This window comes from Cryptotermes secundus, unplaced genomic scaffold (genome assembly GCF_002891405.2).
Source record: "Cryptotermes secundus unplaced genomic scaffold, Csec_1.0 scaffold270, whole genome shotgun sequence".
Lineage (NCBI taxonomy): Eukaryota > Metazoa > Arthropoda > Insecta > Blattodea > Kalotermitidae > Cryptotermes > Cryptotermes secundus.
In genome coordinates, this window is record NW_019742962.1 from 100840 (window position 1) to 116080 (window position 15241).

Below are 15241 nucleotides of genomic sequence, written 5' to 3' on the forward strand. Positions count from 1 at the left end.
ACTACATATTTGCCGTTACAAGCAGTGAAGGGCCTGACTACTACGAATAGAATACTAGGGTAGGAAGTTTGTGCATGAGCCCTGCAGGTTAGCTGATGGACAACATTACATTTTATTGTTTGGTTACCAATTTACATTAATTAAATATTATTATTATTTATTTTAACTGCAAATTGGGTTTTACCCTGTAGCAATGGTACTACAGTTAAGACACAACACACGAATAACACACTTGACACAAAATAATACACCACGCTCAAACAAAACACAGCACACAAAACTACACATGAATACAATGCAAGTACAGTTACGACGACAACAAATACAATTACGACTACAATTATATAAATTAATATTAATAAAAAATAAGCATACTATACACCAGGCACTAACACTGATGGAATATGTAATGTCATGAACTGATGCACTCACATTTCACCATAAACTTCCTTTCCTTCCACTTCACTACACTTATATAGTAAATATGACCCTATCCCAGTGGTTCTGAACCCAAAATTGAGTCTTGGGGAAAATTCAGATGGTACCCTAATGTATTATCAAAATCACTCTATTTTTCACTTTAACAAACGAACCGTGATGAAACTGACAATCGCGAAAATGCATGGACGAGAAAGCAATATTCAGGTTTCAGTACATATGAAGTCCTTGTTGTGCAACTGCTTTTGTTGTGTAGTCGGATGGGATGCGTTTTTCAGTGTAATACTGATGCAATCCATTTGATGTTATTTCGCAACAACCCAGCTTCCTTCATGCATTTATTAACAGTTTGCAAGGCAGTCTTCGCTTTCAGACATTTCCAGTTGTAAATTTTTCTCCTGTCCCCACACAGGACACAGTTCAAGAATTATTATTTGAGCCCTTGTACTATTTTAGGACCTGTTCTACTGCATGTGTTAATGTAAATCGGGGAATTACATTTCAAGTTCATGCCATTTCTCTTTACGACCACGTAACACGTTAAGATTTCCAGTCAGATGCTTGCTTCTGCGCATAACAATTGCTTCAACATACTGTATGTCGTGTCTCAACATGTCGCCGATGTGCACTGTGCGAGACGCTGCCTTCCCATTAGGCGAGTTTCTAATTTCCACATTGTCACACTTTTAGTTTCTAATAAAGAGATCATAGCAATATCTGAATAAGTAATGCATTTTTTTTATTGCTAGTGGGGTGGGACTAAGTCCCTTGTACTACAGCCACTTCTGGCCTATTGTACCAGCCCCAGATGATAGGTGAGAGTGATTGTGGAATAGTTGGTGGAATGAAGATTGGCAGGGGAACCGAAGTACTCTGAGAAAACTTGCCCCAGCGCCAATTTGTTCACCACAAATCCTACTTTACCAGACCCGGGATCGAACCCGGGCCGCCGCGTTGGGAAGCCAGCGACTAACCGCTTGAGCTATGGCGCGGCCTTAGTAATGCATTTTAGTGTCTTTCTTATGGAAGTATAAGCTTATATGGTTTGTTTTATTTTACATTTTCATTGAATCGTGAGTTTAACCAACTATGAAAATCAGGTCGCGGCGGTAACAAGATTGAGAACCACTGCACTGTCTACACGATTTGAACCATCTGTATGTTCGTGCAAGAGGACAGGGCTCTGTCCTGAATTCTTCGTTACTTTTTCTCCTAGAGGGTAAAAGAAGGGAGACGTAGGACAGTATTGAATCTGCTGGTTGCAGAGGATGGGGACCAGTGGTGGGCTCTTGTGAACGTGGGAATGAACCTTTGGGATAAATAAAATGCGAGGAATTTGCCGAGTAGCTCTGTTGACTGCCATCTTCTCAAGAGAACCCAGATCTGTCTAGTTCATACGTTCTTTAACGACATTGCTTCAATTTAAGGAGCCATTTAGCATCGAATGCGTTGAAAGGACGATTGAATGAATGAGAATGCATCAGGGGGAGGCCTAGACCGGGCCTTGCACCACGACCTTCAGTGATGTATCACTTGTAGTCTTCTTCCATCTATAATGCAACAATATCAGTACAGATTTAGATGGCACTAATCCACATTTAATTCACTAAAATCTTTGTTAAAATGTTTAAATATGTCATTAAAATAATATACACTCTGTGCTTATGCGCTACATGTTTCGGCCTCACAGGGCCATCCTCAGGCAACACATTTTTAAGCAAGCCACTGCATGTGTACATCGAAATTAATGATGATAACGACGTACTTTAAAGGTACTATTGATAAAGTACATGTCCAGTTGACAGGGTCAACCCAGGTACCCACCATTACATAAAGGTTTGTGACGAAGGTTGATTGCTTCTAGGGAAAAGCTGTCCTTGTCCTTAACTAATTACGCACTACCCCATCAAGGCGTATGGGGAGTGGATGTATAGATCCAGGTTTTCTTGACCTCGGCACTACCTGGAAGTGAGTGGCCAGCTTCACGCCCCGGCTGATTTACCCTCAGGGACAGAGTCCCCGGTACCCATTGGATAGGAGGTGATTCGTTGTACGAATATTATTTTCGGGTTGAATTTGATATACATGACGTCTCGGAAACAGGATCTGTTTATGTTGTCAGATGTAGGGCGAGGCAAATGTATTTAGGCCAGGTAAAAACCTCACATCCACAGATCAAGCCATTTGCTTCTAGCGCCCCAACTGAGCAGACGAAAGCCAGTTTCCCTCCATTAGAAACACAGCAACCTTCTCAGAACTTCATCCCAATTAATAACCCGAAATTTCAAGATGCCGTGACGAAACCCGCCATTCGTGTCACAGTTCTTAAAGCCCTTTTGTGTACACTGTTGCATAATATGTTTAGATGAGTGTCAAGGAATATCACGATATGAACAAAAGATAATCAGAAATTAATATGTATTTAATAACTAACTAAACTAACTTCATGGAGCTGAGCCCTTCTTGAGAAGCCGCCAATTCTGCAGCTACTCAGGAAGTAACAGCATTTTATGAAACCTGAAGGTTCATTACTGTGTTCACAAGAGCCCTCTACTGGTTTCTATCCTGATCCACATGAATCCAATCCATACCATCCCATCCTATCACTTTAAGATCCATTTTAATATTATCCACCAACACACGTTATGGTCTTCTTGGTGGTCACTTTCCTTATGACTTCCCCAGCAATATCGTATATGCATTACTGTTTCGCCTCATTCGTGCTGCATACCCTGCCCATCCCACACTCCTTGACTTGATCATTCTAATTACGTTTGGCGTGGAGTGCAAGTTAGTAGTGCAAAAGAGAAGGGTTTGTAAACTGTGGAGCCCTAAAATTGGGCCGTGGCAGTAGGCCGCTTGGATTGTCTGCTGCCGCGCCTCCTCTGGGTGCGATCCCTTTCTAACCTGCGGATGGAAATCTGTCCAGTTTCCGAAACGCCGTATACGCCTATATCAGGTTTTTCTCCGTACAGTGTACAGTTAGTCAACTCGTTACCGGTGAACCAATACGCGCAGGTTCGGTAATGCCGAGACATTTCGCCAGAACATTGCTATTGTTGTCGATAAAGTAACACAAACAGCGCAGTGTACTGAGAAATCGTTTCAAAACTTCGGCTTGCGTGTAGTCGTTTCAGCAACTCGGCGAATATTCGTGGCAACTTCGTTATGAAGTGTGTGAAATGCCACATTACGTTATCCCGCGCAAGGAACGTGTAACTTGGCAGATGCGCCCTGACGTCACTCCGTGAGAATCCGGTTATGCCTTCCGTACCCAAGGTATCAGGAAGCAGCCCTCTTTTCCTCCGCCTTGTTACCGTCCCTTTTCCCTTCCAGGTTCCTCTTTTTGTTTTATTTTTCTTCCTTCTTGCTGTCCCTTTCCCCTCGTCCTTCCCCTTACTCTCTTCCTCAAGTTTCTTCTAATTCTCTGTAATTCCCTCGTGCTCTTCCTTTGTCATCCTCCTCCTCTTCGTATTGTACCTCTTCTTCCTCACTATCTTCCTACTACATCTCTTCCGCTTCGTTTCCCTTTCTATTCTTAATTTCCGTCCCCTTCAGTGTCCTGACCACACACAGTTCTGCCCCCACGGTCTGAAATGCGAAAGGAGGTAGTGAGCACTCACTCGCTCACTCATGGAGCTGAGCCCTTCTTGAGAAGTCGCCAATTGTGCCGCTACTCTAGAACTTCCCAGCATTTTATGGAAACCGCAGGCTCATTACCGTGTTCACAAGGACCCTCCACTGGCCCCTATCCTGAGCCAGATCAATCCAATCCATACCATCCCATCCTATCTCTGTAAGATCCATTTTAATATCGTTCACTCACCTACAGCTTGGTCTTCCAAGTGGGCTCTTTCCGTCTGGCTTTCCCACCAATATCTTATAAGCATTTCTCGGCTCCCCCATTCGTGCTACATGACCCGCTCACCTCATCCTCCTTGACTTGATCATTCTAATTATACTTGGAGAAGAGTACAAGTTATGAAGCTCCTCATTGTTCAGTTTTTTTCCATACTCCTTTCACGTCATCTCTCTTCGGTCCAAATATTTTCCTGAACAACCTGTTCTCAAACACCCTCGGTCTGTGTTCCTGCCTTAATGTCAGAGACCAAGTTTCACACCCATACAGAACCACAGGCATAATTATAGCTTCGTATATTCTAATTTTTATATTTTTAAACAGCAGACGGGAAGACAAAAGGTTCTGGACTGAATGGTAGCAAGCATTGCCAGAGTTCAATCTCCTCTTAATTTCCTCCTGAATCAGGTTATGATTTGTTACTGTCGTTGCCAGATATCTGAACTGTGCCAAATTTTCAAAACATGTGTTACCTATCTTTATATCATGATTTTGCCCTGCATTTTGGTGACGAGACAGCGACATATACTTAATTTTGTCTTTTTTACTTCCAGACCAACGTATGTACTAGCGCCAATTAAAGATTTTGTTTTTCTTTAACGTATCTATGTCATCTGCCAATAGATTTACGTCATCAGAATAGACCAGCAGCTGATGTGTCCCATTTGGTTTCAGCCCCACCTGGTTTTCCTGGACATTCCTACTGACATATTTTAAAGCAAAGTTGAAGAACAATGGCGATAAAGCATCTCCTTGTTTTACACCATTTTTGGTAGGAAAGGGACACAGTATTTACGTTTTTTATATCGTTTTATCAAATTGATTACGACAGTCGAAAAATTAAGTGCCAGTCCGATATTTATAAAATTTTAACAAAGCAAGGGCCAGTTAAAGTGATGGAGAGAGTTCATTGCTACTTTCTTAAACTCTTCATGCGTATGTTTAGTCCGGACGTTGTTTGTAGAGCATAATATTGTCAGGTTGGTGACATTTCTGCGTGGCGTGATACCAAGTATGCTTTCACAGGAGCGTTGTTTTGCTGCAGGAGCACATCCACGTGTTCGTGTGTCACGCCCGCCGTGAACTGAATCGTGCAGCGAGCTAACTGCTGACCGTCCTTGAGAAAGACAGACATTGTTTTAGCGAACTCACACTGTCAACAAATTTAAAGCAGCTCTCAGCATGGGCCTGTGTTTAGCGGTGAAGTGTGGTGTTCAAGGCACACTTATGCACACCGAGATGTTTGGTGTAGCGGTCCTCTTCAGACGCATATTCGAGAGGTGCTTGGTTCGAATTTCGACCGGAACATCTCCTATCCTTACAGGGGTTTCGTGGTTTTCCTCAGTTGCTCCAGTTAAATACCTGTATACTATCTCGATTGGCCGGTCACGGTAGCCGAGCGGTCTAAGGCGTGCACTGTCTTCGCTCGCTCGGAAGCCGGGATCGTGGGTTCGAATCCCACTCAGGGCATGGATGTTTGCTTTTTTCTGTGTTTGTCTACAGGTAGAGGCCTTGCGACGAGCTGATCACTCGCCCAAGGAGTCCTACCGAATGTGTAAGATTAGTAAACCGAAGTGAAACGGAGAGTTTCATGGAGGTAGGCCTAGGCCCAAATTGGGGGCTGTAGCGCCAAGAAAAAAAAATACTATCTCGATTAGGCCATGACCACTTTTTTTCGAAATCCTTTCCGATTCGTAAATCATCACACCCTACGTTTCGACTCAACAATCCCAGCTACTGAGAATCACGAGCATGTACATACGTTTTCAATACGCGTTTTGTCTTCAAAATTTTGAGTGGGAACCCTGAAGGTAAGAGACCATTTGGATAACCTGGCAACGATGGCCCAATAAGAATAGAATGGAATCGAATAAGGTGGCACAGGATAGGGACGAGTGGCGTCCTGTTGTGAATATGGTAACTAGATCAGCAACTGTTAGCTTCTACTTAATTAAGATTATAATGTAATTAGTTTCTTGCTTTTCCACATGATGTCCGGTCTCTGATAGTTCGGATATTTCAGTGTTCGGCAACCTGCGTGCCGCCTTTCCTTTTTGTAAGGCACTTGTACAAATTTTAGAACCGGGATAGCTCAGTCCATATAACGACTGACTGGACGACCAAGGGGTCGGAGTTCGAGTCCCGGTAGGGTCTGAGGTCCACCCAACCTCTTATCCAATGGGTACAGGGGGCTCTCCACTGGGGTAAAACGTCCGAGGCGTGAAGCTGACCACTCACTTCCAACTATGGCCGAGGTCAATAAAACGTGGGTCTATACATCCACTCCCCCATACGCCTTCATTGCGTAGTGCTTAACTTAGTTAAGTACACGGACAACTTTACCTTTTACGTGTGCAAATTTTGGTAAACCGTTGCTGCAAAGACTATAGAGAAACAAATAAATATTGCGCAGCAGGTAATATTACCTTGGTTTTTATTTGAAGCTTGTTTTCTGTTTTACCAACGTTATGCCCCCAGATGCAGTTATTATAAAACTGTAGCGGTTTCACATAAAATGTAACAGTTGTGTGAATATAGTAAATATACCCATGCATCCGTCATATAATTTTTGTTTCTATTTTCTGCTGTTTGCGCGTCTGTCTCTATGAAGGTGGAAGTCGAATGTGGCCCGTCAGTAGCAAAAGGTTGCCTGCTCCCACTGTATCACATAGCCGTGCTGTAGACGGCGCACTGTTGAGTACTGTTAACTTTCCCTACATGCAAAGTGTTCCGAAGGAAACTCGCAGGTCCATGGTCTACATGGTATCCCGGCTGCGTAGAGAAGTAAAAAATTATCCGCACTCTTGTTTTTCCAATTTATATACAGAAAAGTAGGGGTTGAACAGGTACGTCATTTTTCTACAGTCTCCTTCCTTTACGATGCACTTGGTCCAGCGGTCCACAAGCTTGCGGATTCCCTCCAAGAAGAAGGTTTTCGGTTGGTCGCGCAACCATTTATGCACCTCTTCTTTATCCGTAGAAAATCGACGACGTCGTAAAGCATCTTTGAGCGGTCCAAAGAGATGATATTCGAAAGGGGCGAGATCTGGGCTGTAGGCTGGGTGTTCCAGCACCTCGAAACTCATATTGTTAATGGTTTCAGCGGTCTGGCCGGCCATGTGTGGGCGTGCATTGTCATGCAACAACACTTTCTTCGGCAATAGGCCTCGGCGTTTGGTGCGAATTGCTGACTTTAGATTGTTGGCCAGCAAATCACTGTATCTTGTACTGTTGACCGTACGCCCTTTTTCCAGGTAGTCTTCTAGTATAGGCCCTTTTGAGCCCCCAAACCGGTTAGCATCACCTTCCCCGCGGAAGATTGAGTCTTGAATTTCTTGTCCGGCCACTTTTAAACTTCTCGATCCACTCATACGCACTTCTACGCGGTAGAGCACTGTCCCCGTATTGTGTTGAAAGCCTCCGATGAATTTCAGCCCCAGACACACCTTCCAACCAGAGAAATCGGATCACTGTTCTTTGTTCCTCCTTGGTGCACACTGCTAGTGGAGCGGCCATGTTTACACTGTCACAGCATCACGTGACCACAGTAGTACCAACTCTAAGCATGCATGCGCAGAAGGCAATGTGAGAAACCTAAAGATGTGTTATGGAGAAAGTGCGGATAATTTCTGACTTTCCCTATACTACGAGCTGTTTTGTCATACTTTTTTTTTTTAAATAAAATGAAGTCTGTGAGATCACCATGCTGCCTGTCGGCAACCGCAAGCTTTGCACCGTTCGATCAGTTCCGTCTCTCTATAAGCCAGGTTGTTCTTTCCAGTGTTAACTGCGGGCGTGAAATGGATCCTGTTCCTCCAGGTGTATAGTCCATCAGTTGTTGTGGAATGCGTTCAGGTTCCAATCTTTTAACCTGGCGAATGAAATTAAGTCCAATATTTAAATTGAACATAGAAAATATAGCCGATCACAGTAGCCGCGCCGTCTAAGGCACGAAATGTCTTCGCTCGCTCAAACACTGGGATCGTTGGTTCGAATCCCACTCGAGGCAAGGATGTATGTGTGCGTTTATTCTGTATTTATGCTCTCCTGTGTGTAGGTAGCGGCCCTGCGACGGGCTGATCCTCTCTCTGAGGAGTCCTACTGACTGTAAAAGATCAAGAAACTTAAAAAGTGGCCAAGGTCCAACAAGGGCTGTAGAGCCATATATATATATATATAGAAAGAAAACTCTGTGGTTTTAGTCCGCAAGCGAACTATACCGACCGAGCGACTGGCGCTTGTCGGCGAAGTTAGTGCCAACTTTAGCGGATAGATGGTGTCGCGTGGTCATCGCAACGAACCCCGAAGGCCGTTAATTTCGGTTTTCTAAACCGAAGCCGCTATTTCCTTGAAATAGCTCCCCAGTTATCCTCACGAGGCCGAGTGGAACCCATTCCAAACCGAACATGTATACGAGTAAAGTCAATTAAACTAACATGGGCCTCTATTTTGGAAATTTGTCATCTCGTTTTTTTGTTGCAAACAACGTCTCAGAAGTTGGTTCTGCTTCCATCGTCACGGAACAATACGAATTTTGCTTTGTGGTGTACGTTAAGTCAATCTATTTCTATCTACGGACAATGGACCAAGCAGTGTAGGTTTAATACAGTTATGATTACGGGATAGGAACTAAGTGCTGCGGCATTTTAAAACAAAAGTCAGAACGGAACATGTGCACCGTATGTGTCTGTTTAACGGCACACATTTTCGTCTTATGCCACAAAGTACAGTTTTCTTCCATACCTCCGACAAATGGTTATATAGACTGCCAATCCCTCACACAAGCCACGGATGTTTCCTTCCGCTACCTTCTCACCCGTTATCGCCATGCCATTTTCATTTGGCGATATATAGACCTAGTCACTGCAACTGATAGAAGTAACAGGCCGTGAAGGTCCATAGGGTTGTGAGACGTTGAGGGTACCACACTATCTAGACAATCGGCTCAAAGATAGCGGTAAGGTTGTCAGCCTTGCGAGCCGGTCGCGCTTTACTCCCCAGGAAAAATATTTAATTAATTCCTGGTACTTATTTCTGTTAGAGGCTGAGTCGACCCCAAGGCCATAGTGCGGCTGGAAGTTTTATGTCAATTGAAAAATTCACTGACCTTATCGGTAATCGAACCTGTGACGTTCTGGCTTGTAGCAAAACCCCTCAACCAACTACGCTACCGCGTGCCCCCTAAAGTTGTCCCTATGCTTAGCTAATTAAGCACTACGCCTTGAAGAGGTATGGGGAGTGGATGTAAAGATCCACGTTTTCTTGACCTCGGCACTAGTTGGAGGTGAGTGGTCAGCTTCACGTCTCGGCTGCTCTAGCCCCAAGGAAAGAGCCCCACGGTACCCATTGGGTAGGAAGCTGGATGGGCCTCAGAGCCGATCTGAACGAGACGGAGAAGAGAAAATTCTTGACCCTACCGGGACTCGAACTCTGACCCCTCAGTCGTCTAGCATGTAGCCAGTCGCTATCCCGGCTCCCCAAGTAGTATTATGAACTAACCAATATCAAATTATCTGTGCGCCGAAACATGTAAAGAGAAGAGACGTTTTAGTAATCTGATAATCAGTTTTAGTGTATAAGTTATACTTTTAGCGTCTTAATGACATTTTTTGATTTTAACATCATAAGTATTAAAGTTACACCTTTAGTGAGAAACATATTCTAAATGTCTTTTATATTTTAAAATATTGTTGCATTATTGACTTGTGCTTTAATAATAAGGAAAATTATCTGAAAGAATGTGAGATTTGAGGATCCCAACGCAGCGACCTTGAAGAATACGTAGTCTACCAAATGCTTACCGTCATTTTGGAAGCAAGTGGTGCCTCCACCTTCGGAGTAAGAAGAGTGATGACATGGCATTAATACAAAATTTCATGAACATGGGTTTTAAGGCGACCACATGCATGCCATGAGCACGGATTTTCACATAAACAGGAGACTGAACTAATCGTGTTGCTGTGTTGTGGAACAGGCTGTACCTTGGAATATGCGGTACCTGTGGATCGCTTCTGTAACCTTGAATGTTATCGGGTGCTAGAATGATGAAGGAATGTGTCTGAGTATGCTCAGAGGGCGCATACCACGGAATGGAATGCCCCCGTCATATCGCAGAATGAGTCCTCTTTCAACATCTAGTCCTTATGGAATTCCAATCTGTTATTTCTCCGAAGTGATTGTCCCTAGGTTCTGCACTCGTTCTCACGCAACCGTGACTGGTACTGACAGTGCTTACTTAAGCACCATATGGGAGAGTGGAGGCAGGCGTAGCTCGACTGGGCCAAACTGAGTAGGTTTCACCTGAAGACGAGACGGAATCCAGTCTTCGAAACATTGTGTTTTGAAAAATAAACAGGAGACGAGACGATGGATAATGTCAAAAAACATGATATTTGTAGTACTTAGCTTCAGCGTTGGCCGAGCCATAGCTCAAGCGGTTAGTCGCTGGCTTCCCACCGCGGCGACCCGGGTTCGATCCCGGGTCTGGTCAAGTGGGATTTGTGGTGGACAAAGGCGCTGGGGCGGGTTTTCTCCGAGTACTTCGGTTTCCCCTGCCAATCTTCATTCCACCAAATTCTCCATCATCATAATCACCCGGAGCAGGCTACAATAGGCGAACCAGTGGCCGCCGTGCCGAGTGGTCCCAGTTGGACTCCACCCCCTTATTAGGTGAATTAAAAAGAATTATGTGGGGGCTTCTACTTTCATCTACTTCCGATACCTTACTTCCAAATAACAGGCTTGGTCTGTGTGTCCAAACAAGAGAAATTGGACCGTGCAAATACGGTTTACTTAATCAGAAATAATTATTGTGAAAATATTCTCAATCATGCTCTGTAGATTNTACTTTAAAATTTTAAATTTCTGAATCGAATTTCAATTCAGATCACTAGTTATGCTTTCACTTTCACTTGTTATTCAGTCAGTTCCTACTTACGCTCATCACTGCGTCAAGTTCACTTTAACTAGTTTAATTATATTATTGGTTAAAAAGTTCATGAATTAAAGTTCAATTTTATTATATTGATTGCACTTTTCACTTTTTGGAGGGCTCGCTGTTCTTTCGCGTCCTCTGGTGTTGCTGGATCTGTTACGGTCCTTGTCGTGATGGCTGCTGCCGTAATAAAAATGTGTTGTGTGGTCGGTAAAATTGATTCTAATGTTGATTAAATACACAGCAGGATGCAGGAAACAAACAAAGCTCTAACTGATACTATGTTAACCATCTTGTGTACGTTAAACTCCAGTGGCGTGTGAGCGCAGTGCAGGAAACTGACGCCGAAGCGTTCTTTTCATTGATTTCTGCCTCACACAGCTGTTGTATTGTTTACTGTCTTCGCGTCACCTCCTAATGAAATTTGTATTTTAATTAGGCCACTACAGCTTCCTTCCAAATCCTTTCTAATTCATCCTTCATCTGTCTTCTTACCATTCGAAGCTATATAATCCAGCTACTGACGCCATAAAATAAACCAGAAAAATTCTGAATGTGAACACTCGTCTTCGTGAGGCCACCAAAATATTATTGTTTATAAACGTAGCCCATTTGAAACCACGCCGGGCAATGCCGCAGGCCTGTCTCTACTGCTCACATCCTCTGCTAGATGTACTCTCATTTGTGGCCATCGGGAAGACCATTTTAGAATTTAATTCAGTATAATGAGGGATGGGAGCCACGACAGCTCGGTCGGTATAGGGACGGTCTGAAAGGGCGGGGTTCGATCCCGGACAGGTGCAAGAGATCGTTCTGTCCTCATGATCGTCTAGACCGGTTCTGGAGTCCACCCAGCCTCCTATACACTGGGCACAACGGGGTAAAGCGGCCGGGACGTGAAGCTGGCTACTCGCTTCCATCTAATGCCGAGGTCGAGAAAGGTGGAGTTATACCTCCACTCCCATGTTCAATTTGATGGCGTAGTGCTTAACTGGTTAAGCAAGGGGGCAACTTTGTCTTGAATAAGGCTTGTTAGGCAGACGTGGCGAGGGTTGCAGTGCGGTGTGAATATGTACGGCGAACCTAAGCATTCTGCTTCGTATTTGAGAGATTCGGGTTTAAATCTCGGCCCAGAGACGTTTCTGGGGCTTTCTTGAATTCTTCCTAGTAACACCTCTAGCTAGTGGGTCTTTACATCCGCTTCCCCCATACGTCCTCATGGCGTTGTGTTTAATTAGTTAAGCACGGAGACAACTTTGCCTTTACCTTTGATTCCTCAAGTAGCCGCTCGGTGTAAGGCATGAAATGTCTTCGCCCGCTCGAACGCTGGGATCATGGGTTCCAGTCCCACTCAGTTCATGGATGTCTGTGTTTTTTCTGTTTGTGTTGTCCTGTATAGGTAGCGGCCTTGCGACGGGCTGTCCCCCCCATCCAAGCAGTCCTCCCGACTGTCTAAGATTAAGAAACGAATTCCCTACGCTCCAAGTGGTAGATAGAATTCCTCTAATTAGACCACAAAATGCATCCTTTCAAATTCGTTATTCACCAAGCGGCCTGTCATTCCTCTCTACGTACCCCGAAGAACTGATGAAGTGTGATGGTCTTACGGGATTGTGACGTCCATTTAGTCTGGTAGAAGTTTAGGGACGTTTCGGAGGAACGTAATACCTCCTCCTTCGGAGTTGAAAAGTAAGTCGAGCAAGCATCAAGTGGCTCTCCCGTCTTTTGAAGTTGCTTGTATAACGACGCTGTTAATATCGAGAGTCAATAGCGCCGGTAATTTGATGGTTAAGTAATGTGGAGCAGTGGGTGGAATGAGAATTGGCAAGGGAAATCGCACTACTTGGAGAAAACTTTGTCCACCAAAAGTCCCACATAACATGACCTGGGATCGAACCCGGCTTGCCTTGGTGGGAAGCCGGCGACTATTTGCCTGAGCTGTGGCACGACCTCACGTATTCAGTCCTGAAGATGGAGAAAGTACATTCCTCAGAAACATGGCGCGAACTTCTGGCAAATTGCACGGCATCAGACCCCAGAAGTCACCGTCGTGAAAACGTAAAAATTCAGCCGACCAGGGCAGGTTTGTCTGGTTTCCGGAGTGAACAGGGAAACAGACGCCATCGCTGCTTTTGCAGAAACCCTCAGACAAACTGAGACGTTTGCAGTTCTCTTTCACGTTCGTCATCGATTGACGTCATCACATATCCCGCAACGGGGAGTGGGAGGAGAGTAGAGGTGCTGCTTCTGTGAAGACTGTGAATCGACGGAAGTGACTGGAATTGAACGGAAATTATACTTGGACCTGCTACGTAGGTTTCATCTACAGAGCACGGAAAGCACGTGTTGACCTTATTTGACTGAACAAACGTCCAAAGAAAACAAGCTGTCATTACGAATGCTTGCATGTCCTGGGATTCAATGTCGTGTAGTTCGGTTACGTCCAACTAACATTTCGGGAGAAGGTATCGCTGCCATCTTCAGGGCCGTAGATTAGAGCAAGAAAGTAACATGAAGCAGGCAGAAATTATACCTCTCCGACACTTATTCCAACGATAACACTGTGCCTTGTGCATATTTAAAGACATGCGCATTTAGGACCGTGTGCAAGCTACTGGGGTTCAAAAGGTGGGTCTGAACTCAAAATGATGACATCCCAGTCCTCCAGGGGGATCACAGTAGCACAGTGTGAACACACTGAAGTCTATTTACGCCATAATTTAAACATAATTTATGTAAAAGTTAATTGTAGAGGCTATATCTGTGCTTCCAAGTATGCAAATGTTTCCACTGTCATGACAGGACAGGTCTCCTAGTGTTCTTCCAGTGAAGACAAAGCAGGGTTGTGTCATGAAGACGCTTGGGAGAACACGGGCAGCGTCCCATCCATTATTAATCTCGGCAGTAGCTTCATGCCTTTGGAACAGATCGGTCAGTAGCAACTGGATAGAAGGGTTACTTAGAGGAGGGTTGAATGCTGTGGAGAATAAAAGCGCTTCTTCTCCGGGAATCGAACCCCGGTTCCTTGACTCTCTATCCCGTAGCTTGGACTCTTTATGTCGACTAAGCTATCCCCGAGTTTGTTCCAGTGGAGACAATGTGAACAGGAGGCATTTGACCAGGTTTACCTCATACTTGAAAACATGTTCTCTTTCAGGCTGTAAGCTATTGTTCTGTTTGGATCTCGGCGTAGCTACAGTTATGCCTCTGAATGATGGAACTGAACAGGCTGTCACAGCACAGCAATATAATTCGCACTCCATTAATTGTGAATGAAGAAAGGCATGTGTTTTGTTGCAGACGTTAGAGAAGACCAAACAACTCCGCCATCATGGATGCGATCAAGAAGAAGATGCAGGCGATGAAGCTGGAGAAGGACAACGCGATGGACCGCGCCCTTCTCTGCGAGCAGCAGGCCCGTGATGCTAATCTCCGGGCCGAGAAGGTGAGTATTCCCCGGGTTGCTTACTTGCTCCACTCTGCTCTGTGAACCTACTGTACGTACTACACGTACCTTGCATGGGAAGGTGACTCCTGCAGGCGTAAGAATACCAGAAATGTGTTGCAAATAGAATCTAGTAGCTTTCGAGTGGCAGTGTGACGCTCTGCTTCACAAACTGGCGGTGATGATCCCCAGTTTCCACCGCGGGAGTGTACCTGCGAGATTCCCGCTCGCCCATGGCAAGCAGTAAAAAGGCGCGTAGCTTCTCATGACTGGATGTTATGTTATATGTAGCATTGGATGGTAAGATGACATGAATTGGAAACGATCTGGAAAGTAACAGTTGTGGCCTAATGGAGGAAGTATCCCGAGATCTCCCCTGGAAGGAGAACTGCATTCATCTGGATTACTAGTTTTTTGAGGGCTTTGGCCAGCGTCTGGTGTTCTAAAGAACACAACGTTTCGGAAACTAGATCTGTTTCCGTCCTCAGGTGAAGTGTGGGAGACACCTACTCTGTTGGGTCCGTTACAAAGAGCTAACCCCAATCACTGGACCACCCCTCACCTG

General features: G+C 44.7%; 1 protein-coding gene across 5 annotated transcripts in view; it reads left to right on the forward strand.

Annotated features, from left to right (window-relative positions):
* LOC111873414 (tropomyosin Per a 7.0102) overlaps positions 1 to 15241 on the forward strand; it is a 106298-nt gene that overhangs the window by 12718 nt on the left and 78339 nt on the right. For all 5 annotated transcript variants that reach the window (XR_004514003.1, XR_004514002.1, XM_023868113.2 and 2 more), the window contains exon 2: positions 14532 to 14676. Coding sequence is in view for 3 of the 5 variants with exons in the window: in XM_023868113.2 (XP_023723881.1) it covers positions 14563 to 14676 (114 nt within the window). In the remaining 2 variants the exon portion in view is untranslated. The remainder of the gene's footprint in view (positions 1 to 14531; positions 14677 to 15241) is intronic.